The sequence below is a fragment of the Engraulis encrasicolus genome, chromosome 21, assembly GCF_034702125.1.
Source record: "Engraulis encrasicolus isolate BLACKSEA-1 chromosome 21, IST_EnEncr_1.0, whole genome shotgun sequence".
Classification (NCBI taxonomy): Eukaryota; Metazoa; Chordata; class Actinopteri; order Clupeiformes; family Engraulidae; genus Engraulis; species Engraulis encrasicolus.
Window position 1 is genome coordinate 21234236 of NC_085877.1, and position 14430 is coordinate 21248665.

The 14430-nt window shown below is 45.1% G+C and overlaps 1 protein-coding gene across 1 annotated transcript in view; it reads left to right on the forward strand.

Moving 5' to 3' along the window:
- Positions 1 to 862: 862 nt before the first annotated feature.
- Positions 863 to 14430, forward strand: part of mta2 (metastasis associated 1 family, member 2) — a 67915-nt gene continuing 54347 nt past the window's right edge. Inside the window, exon 1 of the mRNA XM_063186356.1 lies at positions 863 to 1328. Coding sequence (XP_063042426.1) covers positions 1301 to 1328 — 28 coding nt within the window. The 5' untranslated portion in view covers positions 863 to 1300. The remainder of the gene's footprint in view (positions 1329 to 14430) is intronic.

Consider the following 14430-nt stretch of genomic DNA (forward strand, 5'->3'; position numbering starts at 1 on the left):
TTTCATGTTTAGATTATGAAAAGTAGACAGGGCTCTAAATTAGCACCCACAAAGTGGACAAATGCTGGTGAAAATTGAGTTCGACTGATAGACAAGAACACTTACAGTACTTGCCACTTTTACTGGTGGTGAGTGTAGGTTTGTTTGGCTGGTAAGATTAACTTTGACTAGTCATATTGGCTGGAAATGTAATGTAATGTTACTTTAGGGCCCTGGCAGTAGCTACATGTGCAGATCATCTCCTTGGTTGAGCCACAGAATTTCTAAATTCAGATTGAGCATACAGAAGGGTGAAGCTGCTAGTGTAACTGTTGCCAGCAGGGGGAGCTTCTCTCTTACTATTCACAGAGCCCTACTCCCCCTTTTGGTTACCACACAGCCAGCAGTGCTTCGTAACAAATGCAACTACAGTTGGTTTATCATTATTATTAACACATTATAAAAATTGTGTATTTTTTATTGAACAGTACCCACAGCTTTTATTATGATGACGATAGTGGTGGAAATGCACGCGATGTTAGAGCAAACAGGATCATTTTCATCTCACTTAATTTTAGACATAGGCTTCTGTTTTTTTAACATTAGTACACCTAGGATTTATAATGCATTAAATACAGCAAACTAAACCTTTAGATGAGTTTTGTGTAGTCTTTTTTTGCATGCATGCATAATGGAACTTCATTGTCAAATCTACTGCAGCTCGAGCTCGATTCCATGATTACACAGGACAAAAAGTTACTTATGAATTCATACTTTTCAAAGAAATTGCAATGTAATATTTGAAAAGAAAATTTAATCTGTAGGCTACACGTACAACACCTTTTTATCATCAGAGCCGAGTTTTAAACGAGCCTGCCGATGTTTTCCGAACTGTGAGTGACGTTTTCCGAAGATGACGTTTTGAGAAAGGGGGGGTTGAGTGTGTGAACTAAGCGGAGGTGAAGAAGAGGAGGATGAAGCTGGGAGCTGAGGATGGGAGGAAGAGTGTAGTGAGAGAGACAGGCTGGCTATCAAGGGCTGTGTGTGCATGCCTGCAAGTGTGAATGCGTGAGTGAGAGAGGGATTCGGTGGGACTTCGGAATCGGACTGAAACAAAGACGCATTTTAGCCGACCTCGGAAACATTGTAACGGAAACTTTAAACTTTTACCCGCCAGATCCTCGCCACGGTGCCGGGTCCCGGCTTTGTTTCTCGGCGGGGGAGTACTGGAATAAATGCAGGGATAAAATAGCTCCAGATCGACATTTTTTCACGCAAGAGGGGAATCCCTGGGACCGTGTTTGTGAGGGGGAACGAGAGAATGGCGGCCAACATGTATCGAGTTGGAGGTAAAGCATCTATTTTATTATTCAATGAACTGTAAAGCATGGTTGTTTAGCTTGTTAGCAAGCGCGCTAGCTCAACTTAACCGGTTATGGTTGCTAGCTACCAAGCTAACTTCGTCGTACACGACATTATTTGTTTCCGCCTCCAGCCACAATGGCCGGCTAACTGGCAAGCTAATGTTAACACGCTAGTGTGCTAGCTTAGTAGCGACATGAGACGTAATTAACACGTCTGCTTTGACTTCGCTTTTCTAGCTTGCTAGCCAACAAGAAAGCTAAGGCCACTGGAGGTAGATGCCGTAGGAATTGATGAAGCTAATCTTGTGAAGCCCAACTAGCCTAGTGTAGTGCTATGCTGTGTGGCGTGAATTCAGTGAAGAGTTAATAGACTGTCGGTCTTTTCCAAGCAGGTACCACTTTCTTTTTGGGAAGTAACTGACCAGCTTGCTGTTCATTTAATTCTTTGAAGGAATAACCAGTTGCGCGGACTTTGCAGATACTTCAAGTGAACTCGTATTTTACACATCACCAACCGGTAGCTAACTCTGTTGCAGTAGGTGTTGTCAAAAGTTCAGTTTTTGAAGTTTTGAGATGTCAGAGATAAACTCTCGCTTGTCACATTCGGCTAGTGCAATCTATTTTAGTCTGGGTATAGGCTACATCTTCCTCTTATTATCTAAGACCAGTTTGGTACCCAGGCATCTTCCTATGCTACCAGTGTGGCGTCCAATAAATGAACCCATAGTAATATAGTAGTTATTACTGAATTACTGCTTCATTGCCTAGATTGCTGGCAAGTTGGCTAGACGGCGTGCTGTGCATGGGCTTGGATGTGCTTTTTTTGCACAAGTGAACCAATGATTGGTCTGCTAATTCTATCGAATACTTGCCAATCAGCTGTCATTAATTTCATCGGCATGGTCGGTAATGGTTGTCTGTGATGCTATATAATAGGATGGATGGATAGAACAGTCAACGCTTCTCCCATCCACATTTCACGGCGTCATGAGTGAGTCTTACCGGAGACTCAGATGCTGCCACCGGTTTTGGACCTGTGCACTCCTCCTGAAACATATAACAACAGCTGCGTTGTAACATTATGCCGCTACGCTACTCTGCATCTGTAACACCAGTCTTCACATTTTCTGTGAAGGTGTCTTTGCCGATGTTATTGTGGTTGCTGGAAGGGGAGTATTTTTGATGGGTCCATTTCTGTTTGATGTATTGCATGCGGTGCGTCTTTATTGTGCGAGATGCTGGCGACTGTCTTAAAATAGGTCACGGTAATACGACCGTGGACTGAATCACGCTTATGCTGTTGGCATGCCCACCTCAAAATGCATGCACACACACAGCCCGTCTTGTTGCGCAACAACCTTCAGAAATATGCCTCAGCAGATGTTTGCTGGCCAGTCATGCCTGAGTGGCACAAAAACCCTGTCCGTTGTATGATGGCCCGGTCAGGTGGGTCACTGTCGTGTCGGTTGCCGTTGTCTGTGCATCCGAGACGCAACTGGATGAGAGCAGTTTCTCAGACAAATGTCAACACTGATTGAGGTCCACTGTATGGTGTGGTGCGACACATTTTTGGTCTTTAGGGAAGTCAGAGAAGTTTGACAGGTAAACGGTGCCGTTGTTGTCCTCTACTTCTTTGGGCGGTAGGACAGGACACCCTTTCCCCTTGGTGATAGAGCAATTGTGTTTGCTGCTCTCCGGCCAGTGGTGATCACCTACAACGGTAAACACGTGTAGGTTATTATATTGCCTGCATACAGGTCATACACAAGGCCAGCCAGCTTGATGAAACACTAGTTCTACACACACACACACACACACACACACACACACACACACACACACACACACACACACACACACACACGCACACACACACAGTGTAAAGAATCTCTCTCTCTCTCTCTCTCTCTCTCTCTCTCTCTCTCTCTCTCTCTCTCTCTCTCTCTCTCTCTCTCTCTGCACTGCCTCAACTGGCCCCGTCTTTATTCCCTCGCTTCCACGGTCTTGGACCGTCGGTGCCTGTGCCCACCACAGCACTGCAGATGGTGGCTTCCGGCGTGTCGGCGGAGCCCTGGCCGTGTTCCAAAGTCTTGGCCATGCACGCTACACTAGTGCCGCTTGTCTACGTCCTTCGGTCGACAAAAGCCTGTTAACCCGTTGTGCGCCGCTGCCGTGTGTGTGTGTGTGTGTGTGTGTGTGTGTGTGTGTGTGTGTGTGTGTGTGTGTGTGTGTGTGTGTGTGTGTGTGTGTGTGTGTGTGTGTGTGTGTGTGTGTGTGTGTGTGTGTGTGTGTGTGTGTGTGTGTGTGTGAGAGAGAGAGAGGGAGGTTGCTTTTGTCATCAGAGGTGCGTAGAGCGGCCTGTTAACCCGTTGTGTGCCACTCTCATCACAACTTAGCTGTATGCGTTGCATGATCAAGAAGAAAGGCCCCTCTCCTCTCCTCTCAGCCCATTGTTCCCATCATTTCGTTCCATCAGAGCCTCTCAAGGGAGCGACTGCTGAATAATGAATGAATTAGCTCCTTGACAGTTTAGACTTGAATATGATACAAAGGGACCCCTATTGTGTACAACTACTTAATTGTCAGAAATCTAGAAATCCCATTGTTTTGTGATTGGGGATGATTCATTCATTCAAGAGCAGTGACACGGAGGAAGAAATAACTCCAAATTACTTGGGAGAAATTGGATAAGGACATATGGGAGAGAGAGGTTTATTTTATTTATTAATTTTGCTCTTCTCCTAAAACCTTTCTGAGGCCACACTACGGTGATTGACATTATGCACCCCCACTTTCGATTTATTTATTTATTTATTTCCTCCCTCCCCTCAAACTATAATAAGCAACTGCAATAAGCAGCAACCAATGCCAGCCTTTCAGTCTTTGTGCCTGCCAAATGCCAAACCACTTAGGTTAATTGTCAACTTGTCAATATCACTGCCTACCACTACCACCTCACCCCATTCACTCCAAACTTTACACAAACAGCAAACAGTTTTTCATGTTTACAGCCTTGTTGGTGCGTGCACCCCTCTAGTTTATTCATAATTATTAATGGGAACCCCACGATTTGTTTGTTTTTTTCCTCTGCGGTCCGACCGACACCCCAGCAAATTGGGGGGTGATTATAAATGTTGTGGCTGTTTTCTTTAAATGGCGTCATATGGAGACACTGTGGCTGAGCGTCACTTTCAGACCCTCTCTGTCTCTGTGTGTGTGTGTGTGTGTGTGTGTGTGTGTGTGTGTGTGTGTGTGTGTGTGTGTGTGTGTGTGTGTGTGTGTGTGTGTGTGTGTGTGTGTCTCTCTCTCTCTCCCTCTCTCGCTCGCTCGCTCTCTGTTTTTGAATGGTGTTGGAATAGAAGCACTGTGGCCGAGCGTCATTTCCACTCTCTCTGTCTCTCTCGTTCACTCGCTGCCTGCCGCCATGAATATAATGAGACTTAGTTATTTCTGGTAGGTGTTGGAAGTCCCATGTGGTTTCGGGGCTGCTTGAGGAGAGACTACTGCTCAAAAGAAAATAAAAAAACTCTCAAAATGACTTGGCTTCCTTGCGATCTGTTGTTTGTAGCAGTGGGGAGGTGTCTGTCTGCCTGCGCACATACAATGGTGCTCATATGCGCAAGCAGGCACACACGTATGCGCTGATTTGTACACACACATACACACACACACACACACACATACACACACACACATACACACACACACACACACACACACACACACGTACATAATGGTGCTCATATGCATATTCACACGTGAATGCAACCATGATGTGTACGCACGCACACACGCATGCACGCATGCATGCCAGCCACTTGTGCTTAGATTTAGCTGGTCCAGCGGTGTGTGGCAGGCTGCTGGTGTGTGTGATTTTGTGTCTGTGGCATGGTCTTGGAGTGTGTGTGTGTGTGTGTGTGTGTGTTAGGGTGCATCAGTTGCCCCCTATGAAAAGATATCGCCTTGGCCCTATAGTAAAAATGTTCTACACCCAGTAAAAACACACTGTGTAAAATATTTTGAAATTTGGATTAAGTCTACCGGGTCCACCAGCCCCATGAAAATAGAAAATAATGGTGATAGTCAGAATCTTGGAATAGAAATGGACATTTTGCTGCATAAAGCTACCCAATAAAAAACATATTGTCTCAGCTCTGTGATAAAAATGTTCTATGCACAGTAAAATCACTCTGTGTAAAATATTTTGAAATTTGGATGAAGTCTACCGGGGCCACCAGCCCCATGAAAATAGAAAATAATGGTGACAGTCAAAATCTTGGATAGAAACAGGGCTGGACTGGCCATCTGGCATGGCGGGCATTTCCCGGTGAGCCCCACACCCTCGTGGGCCCCCATTTTTTTTTTATAACATTACTGAAAATAGGGGCCCATGAGGGTGCGGGGCCCACCAGTGAGTCAGTTCTCCGGCACTAATAATCTCCTTAAATCCAAAAGTGCCCGGGCCCTATTTATCGCCCAGTCCAGCCCTGAATATAAATGGACATTTTGCTGCATAAAGCTACCCAATAAAAACATATTGCCTCAGCTGTGTGATAAAAAATGTTCTATGCACAGTAAAATCACTCTGTGGAAAATGTGTTGAAATTTAGATTAATCCTACTGGGTCCACCAGGCCCATGAAAATACAAAACAATGGTGATAGTGATGGGCAACCTGGATTCCAAAGTCCAGTGCCACATATTCCAAATATAGCCAATATAATGAACCAGCTGACCCACTGCCAGTATCAAGCAAGAGATTGCGAAGTTGTATGACTTTTGTGTGCTTCACCTGTGGGCCTACAGGATTGTACAGGTAGCTGTTAATACCTGATGGAGCATCTGTACTAAAGCTGTGAATGCTCCTTGGAATGACTTGTGTTTTTTTTTAAGAAATCCCTGCAGTAGTTCAATAGAGTACATACAATAAAACTGTATGTGATGTTGGAAAGAGTGGCTTCCCAAAACCTGTACTTAAGTGGCTTCTAGGTATGTCATGGGTATCACCAGGTCCAGAGTCCATTGCCAAGGGCCTCTCAGGTAAGTTATGGTACTCATCTGATGGAGTAAATTGAAATACTACCACAGGCGATGGGATAACGAAGTAATGGCACTCTTCAATACAGTTGTATTGACTGCTTTGTAGCCTAGGCATTCCAAGGAACATTCACAGCTTTGGTACAGATGTTCCTCCATGAATTGTAGGCCCACAAGTGAAACACACAAATATAACAGTCATGCAGCTTTGCAATCTCTTGCTTGATACTAGCAGTGGTCCAAGGCAGCAAGGAATTGATATTGTGTTGCAAAAGAGCAAATTTGCCTAAATATAGCAGTTTGACCATCAGTCTGTCCTGAGACTGAAGTCTGTGTAAGTGGATCGACTGAATACACAACCTGCTTAGATATTCCTTCTGTTTGTGCTCCCAATACAGGTGATCTCACTAATTACCTCATCAACCTGGCTTAAGTGGTAATGAGGCTCAGCTGGTTCATTATATTGGCTGGGGCAAATGTGTCACGCAAAATGTGTCCACCTCTGTTTTAAGACAATGGCAAACCTAGATTCAAAAGCCACAATCCAGTGCCACAGATTTCAAATTACCTGGTTTTACCTGTCCAATTGCCCTAACTGGAAAGGTAAAACTAGGTATGTCATTTGGAATATGTGGCACTGGACTTCAGCTTTGGAATCCAGGTTGCCCATCACCATCACCATTATTTTGTATTTTCATGGGCCTGGTGGACCCGATAGAATTCATCTAAATTTCAACATATTTTACACAGAGTGATTTTACTGTGCATAGAACATTTTTATCACAGAGCTGAGACAATATGTTTTTTATTGGGTAGCTTTATGCAGCAAAATCTCCATTTCTATTCCAAGATTCTGACTATCACCATTATTTTCTATTTTCATGGGGCTGGTGGCCCCGGTAGACTTCATCCAAATTTCAAAATATTTTACACAGTGTGTTTTTACTGGGTGTAGAACATTTTTACTATAGGGCCAAGGCAATATCTTTTCATAGGGGGCATCTGATGCACCCTAGCGTGTGCGTGTGCGCGAGAGACAGATGTTTGGGTTATCAGCTCAGTTGCGCCCTATGAGAAGCAGCAGCAGCACTCCGCTCTCCCCTGTTGATCTCTGGAGCATCTCTCCCTGCACAGACGACAGGCCAACCAGCTGACATCCCGTCTGTCTGTCTGTCTGTCTGTCTGTCTGTCTGTCTGGTCTTTTTCATTTCTGCTGTCTGTCACTTAGCTCTTCTTTCATTCAGCCTTTTTTGTCTTGCTTCATGTTTCTTAACATTTCATCAGGTATTTTTTCACCTGTAGGCTGTGTCATGGTTTTTTTGTAGGGCCTCTGCCTCCCTTGCGCACACAGGGCAGTAAATATCCTGTCTGTCTGTCTGTTCTCTTAACCTTTCCTTCAACGGTCTTGCCATCAGGCGTTTCTGTGCCTGTATGCCATGTGTCATGGTTTCTGCATCTGTGGCCTCTGCCTCCCAGTCTGACGGTACAGTTAAGGGTGGTTTATGCCTCCAGTCCAGCGTCCCTGCGTCGTGATGCAGTGAGCCGCGCAGTTAACGGAGTGAAGCCCCCCCCATCACGCAGGTACTCTGGGGCACCTCCCCAAAATTGTGTCTCGACGCAGGGAGCGACGGCGTGAAGTGCGAAAATAGGTCTCTGATTGGTCCTCTCGACCAGCCTGCTCTGTCCTCGAGTCGAGAACAAGCGCTACTTCCTTGTTCTAACCTTCGTCGGTCTACGGACTGTGAGCTCTTCATTAAATAAGTTGCCCGTGCTTTGTTGTTTGATTTATTTACACGAACCAAAGACAACACGTGCGCTTGCAAGTTACGACGCTGAAGTTATTTGGACAGTTGAACAGTGGTTCCGAGGTCGAGGAAACATTCCGCTTCGTCCTCGACAAATGAGCCACTTCTTTGTTCCAAACTACCACTGTGGCTGCCAGTGCGATCAAACATGCACGTGATATAAAGACTTAATGTTTCATTTTCATTGTCGTCGAGTCTGTGATGCTAAAAAACAACCGACACGTCTAGTTTACTCTTTGTATTGAAGGCAGTTTGAGCGTGGAATGACATCGCGCAGACCGTGCTTCAAAACAGGGCATAAACCAAAATTAACTGCATCATGGCTGCGACAAGCTCACTCTGTGGCACAAGTAGGAAGCATAACCCGCCCTTTACACCTACTCCTCTGGGGCAACCCTGTGTCTGTCAGTCCTATAGATGTACAGTGCACTTGTGTGTGTGTGTGTGTGTGTGTGTGTGTGTGTGTGTGTGTGTGTGTGTGTGTGTGTGTGTGTGTGTGTGTGTGTGTGTGTGTGTGTGTGTGTGTGTGTGTGTGTGTGTGTGTGTGTGTGATGGCAGCCCCCTTGGTGGCCAAGCCATTCATGTGCCCCGGGGTCTAGTTATTTGCCTTATTTTACAGCTTGGCGTTTTACAGTTACTCCTTTTGGTCGCGGCACAGCCGTCCAAATAGGCTAAGTGTGCGGCATGTTGTACATGATTTATTAGTGTTTTTGTGACTTGCCCCTGAGAAGGGCTCCCCATGCCATACTGGGTTGACTTGTCCAGGAGATGTTTAGGCCAAACACACTTAACGCGACAATTCCAGTCATAGCTGCTTTATTAGAGTTCAGTTGGTTTGGAGGGATTGGAGAAAATGTAAAAATAATTCATACTTGGGGCTAGGGGGTGAAGTGCTGCATTGGGTTTCACTGTAACATGAATGGGCTATTGGGCTTGCATGGGGGCCCAGGTCCAAGTCCAGCCTGGGTCAATTCATTTAGAACGTGGTGGCACTAGGGCCAACTTCAGGCAACTCCACAGGTCGACAAGGAAGTTATAATTGCAAACCCTTTATTTTATCTGGGGCATAGTAACACTGGTAAAACCGCCAATTGGTTTCAACCCACACCGAGTCTTCATCAGGGTGTAACAGCCTGGTCCAACCTGGGTCAATTCCCAGCCTCTCTCTGTCTCTCTGTCTCTGTCTCTCTCTGTCTCTCTGTGAGGTGTCTAGACCAGGCACCTGCTTGGATCAAGACCAGTTGTAAATGGCCATCTAGCTTTCTTACTTTGTTAATAAGATGTTGGGTCCGGTCCTATCTCTATGTAAAGCAGACAGAAGTTTCTTTCATGTGTTGTGTACTTTTTTTTAAATAATTTTTTTTGGCTTTTATGCCTTTGCTTAAGTTAGGATAGGACAGTCGCTGGAAGCAACAGGAAATGGGTGGGAAAGAGATGCGGAAATGATCTTGGGTCGAAATCGAACCCGAGTCCCTGGCGTAAGGATGTGATGTCTTACCCCACTACCTCGGACAGTTTCAATGTGCTGCTGCCGCCTCGGATGCCATGCAGGACTAACTCAGTGTTTCCCATACATTGAGGAAACTATGGCGGCCCGCCATAGTTTAAATTTGGCCGCCATAGTTTACGAAAATGTAAAAAAAAAAAAAAAATTTTTTTTTTTTTTTTTTTACTTTTTTTTTTTTTTTAAACGATTTCCGTTTTTGTTAAAAACGATTTGAATTACGATTTCCTTCGCATTTTCCTCCTGGAGTAAATACATCCTATAGAGAAAACCACAAGTGCTTGAAAGACAGAGGGATCAAAAGTCAAGTTGTTATAGTTAACTTGGGTTTGGGCAGGGACGCAGGAAGTGGGGTGCTCCGGGTGCTGGACAACAGACGCAGCTGCATCATAGCCTTGTAGCAACCCAATGTAAGTAAGCTGCCGGATGTGAGTGCGCGGAAATCCGCCCGAGTATTTACGTCTATTATACCTCAGCTACTCAATTTCGGTCGTGTATTTACGACTGTTTAACTTCAGCTTCTTGAAATCCGTCCGATTTGACTCTGACTGAAGATGGAAGGAACTAGGTGCCGTGCGTAAAAAGCCCAAAGCACATCGCCCTTTCGGCGACACCAAAGAGTCCCTTGATCTCCCAAATCAAAAGAATAGGCCCGGTGACCAATAACATCATAATAAAGCAATAAATAAAATGAAATTATAACTTAAAACCGAATTGATTTGGGTATGAAAATTAAACTGTCTCAACCGGGCACCTAAAGGGAATCAATCAGAAGATAACGGCGTGACTTTCTCGTCGGCATTAGGCCTATTTTGTTTTTATTAACCCGGAGGACTGAGCTGAAAACTGCAGCAGTCACCTTGCACAGTTCTAGCTGCTCTGAAGCACGTACGTGTCTAAGCAAATCATCCTGCCCATTCGCAATGTTAAATAAAAAGTTTTGCACAAGACTATAGTCTAAAATGTACCCAGTCTTAATGTAGCTAGCACTCGGGAAGTTTCTGAGTTTTACTCCCAGTCCTTACATTAGTGAAACATAACATCAGGATATCCTACCAGTTAAAATAATATCTGGGCATAGCCTTCTCTCTGAGTTAGAAAACAGCAGCTATGCCGCATATTGTGTAGTTATTATTTGGTGGTGCAAAAACAACACGCGAAACCATGCCGCTTATTGTGCCATTAGGCCTATTATTGGTGATGCCGAAACAACAAAGCCAGATTGGTGACTAGAGCCTGCCTAGTACATTTAGACATAGCCTACTCATTTGCTTGTGTCACGTAGCCTAGCCTACATTTAAAAGTGTCAGTGCAGAATTAAACTGGGCGAATATAAATATTGGAGTCATTCTCCCTCCGTGTATACAGTCAGAGGCGCGCGCGCACGCTCTTACTTCTGTAATATATGAAAATATCCTAAAACGGTCACAACAACAGAGGAGCTTCGTGGTGGAGGCGGCGGGGGCCGAGAAAGCGAAAGTGAAAGCCCATTTGGAAACTCCAACTCCCATTGTCATTGTGACACAGCACTCCACAGCACACAAGTGAATACTGCACACTGCACACAACGAAATTGCATTTATGCCTCACCCGTGCAAGGGGGCAGCCCTCAGTGGCGCCCCATGGGGAGCAGTGGTGGGACGGTACCATGCTCAGGGTACCTCAGTCATGGAGGAGGATGGGGGAGAGCACTGGTTGATTACTCCCCCCACCAACCTGGCGGGTCGGGAGTCGAACCGGCAACCTCTGGGATGCAAGTCTGACGCCCTAACCGCTCACCCATGACTGCCCGAGACCGAGTTGTTACGGGACACTCTAATAATATTATTGAAGGGACAGACCATGCTCGATACTTTACCCGGTCTAAATGTAGCACTCGAAAAGTTATGCCGCATATTGTGCAGATTATTTGGTGATGCCAACAACACGCGAAACTAGGCACATTGGAGACTACAGCCTATAATTTAGACATAGCCTATTCATTTGATTGTGCTAGGTACACGTATACGTGTCTGTACAGAATCAAACGGGACGCTGAAATATTGGAGCCAGTACGTGTCCGTTGGATATTGAGCAGATGTGTGCGCGCGCGCACAACTAATTTCTCTCCCATCTCTTTGCTCATCAAGCCTCCGATCTCCAAAAAGACACGGGCACTCAGGATAACTATGAGCTGTTTAAATAATGTGATGCACGTTCTTCATGACATGACATGGCATGGTTTGGCTACCCTAAATTCAACATGACTGCACTCGCACATATCGTTTAAACACCCATGATGGAATTGTCACTCTTAATGTGCAGGTATTATATGAAAAAAATATCCTAAAACGGTCACAACACCAGAGGACCCGTGGTGGTGTGGTGGATATATGTGGCGGCGGGGGCCGAGGCCGAGTACGGTAGGCTACAATCATATTATAGAAGGGATAGTCAGGCGACACAGCGCGACTCACATCGGGCAGCTGTGGTACCGCAAAGCATTCCTGATGGTGGAAATGAATGCAAATGCATGGAAATACTCGGGCGGATATCCGGGCACTCACATCCGGCAGCCTACTTACATTGGGTTGCTACATAGCCTTTCTATACTGCATCACTTGTAGGCTATGGGGCACCTAAGTCATGCCCTCTACTTCCTGGTTCATGGGGCAGGGGGAGTCAAAAAATAATTACTGGGCTTGAAAATGAGTGTTTTTTTTTTGGCACCAATCCAAACCTTGGACCTCCACCTATGCACCACAAATCCAAAAATCACTCATTTTCAAGCCCAGTAATCATTTTTTGACTCCCTCTGCCCCATGAACCAGGAAGTAGAGGGCGTGACTTAGGTGCCCCATTAGGCCTACCCTAAATTCAGACATAGTTTTTTTCTTCATTATTATTCTAAAATAGAAACACAAAATATGGATATTTTCTACTTTTTTAATACTTATAAGTAGTTTGAAATGTGAATGCAATTTTGGTTTGAAATGAGTGATAAACTTTTAGACCCCAACCAGACCGGAACAGTGGTGTAGAACGGTGCAGCCAGTGACGCGGGAGAGATGTTTGTTTTGTTTAGCTTGTGGTGTCAAGGTAGTAATAAATGTGGTAGGCCTATGCGATATGTTGGCTTGGGCATGCATCAACATACACGGTCTTAAACCCATTGGAGGAGCTAACTTGTTGTGAAGAGAAGTCTCATCACGTTGGTGATCAAACACGGACCAACTAAGCAAGGAATTAGGTGAATTTAAAGTGCGACGGGAGAAGGGAATGTCACCATAATTGTGCATCGTGTCAGGTAAGAAGTGACTTTTGTTCCTTGCGGTGGATATTGGATTCGTAGTAGCACATTGGTAGGCTAGGTCTTGCCTATTGCTGGTGAAGTCTATCTTAGCATCGGAGTGTGCTATGGGATGAATCTGTAGCACAGCCGATGTTGTGCGTGGCTTGTCTATCAACTGTTGCCAAAGTTGAATTGCCGCGGTGTGAAATGGCTGTGCTACTGTGCGATTGTTAGACTTTTGTAGTGGTGGCGATTTGTTCCTTTTGCCTCTTGCTGCTGATTTGACCACCGTTTAGCCTATGGCCTACGTCAAATGCAAACTAAAGGTGGCTTACTCTCCCTGTATCAATAGCCAGCAATGGCATGAGCTGCTTTGGCGCTTAGCCTACTTCTCTCGCCGATCACAGCACAAACTCTTTGGCCGTCAGTGTAATCACATACGGGAAGCAGTATGCCTGTCTGTGTGTCGTGCATGCTTTTGTGCGCGGGCGGGGAGACAGGGCAGTTGTCCTGATCGTATGCATCTTGAGATACACAGTCGCAAGGCAAGACAATCTAAATGGTTTGAAAGCCCGGTCACCTCTCACAAGTGCATCGCATAGCCTAGTCATGTAGCCTATTTCTACTAATTTCACACATTGTAGACTGCCCATGGAGAAGAGAGAAACTGTCACGGCAGCGCGATTTGCTCTTGATCACGCCCTCACCTCCACATTAGGTGCGCGTTTCCCTTCCGCAAGAAGAACTTAATAATTTTGAAGTGAAATGTTAAACAAACAAAAAAGGCCAAATCTAGACTAGTCATCCTTGGTTAGGCTACATCAAACATGAAGAAGTTAGTCAGATGGGATTCGCCATTCTTCATCCTAAAATTGATTAGAATGCAGGGAATTGCATCTAAAAAACACTTTTTTTTTTCTGGGAGAGGACTCTCAGAGCCTCCGCGGAACACAGCACCCAGTGGTGTAGTCTACGTAGAACGCGGGTATACGGAGTATACCCACTTCTAAATTTCAGGGATTTCAGTATACCCACTTAAAATTGATTGATCCATTATTTTGAATGGCACAAATATATACAGTATACCCACTTAAAAAAATGCTCAAATATACAGTATACCCACCATAAAAAAGTAGACTACACCACTGACAGCACCCCCTGGTCAAAATGAGTTCCTGCGTTCCTGGGTTTGGGAGCAATATAAAAAAAAACTTCAGAGAAGGGACAGTTGGGATGAGTTCACTAACACTCCCCAGGCTTTGTTTTACAGTTGTAATGAGTTAGGTGACAGGCCTTCATTGACACAGCAGAGGAGACATCGGGCTGCAAATAGAAATGAATGTGTAATGAATGTGAATATAGACATAAATGTGTAATATGTTGTTCAGCCCTTTTAATGGAAGACATTTTGAAAAACTGGCCCTGTGACGAGCACCCCTCATGTAGAATGTGTACGCCTATGTGTGTGGGG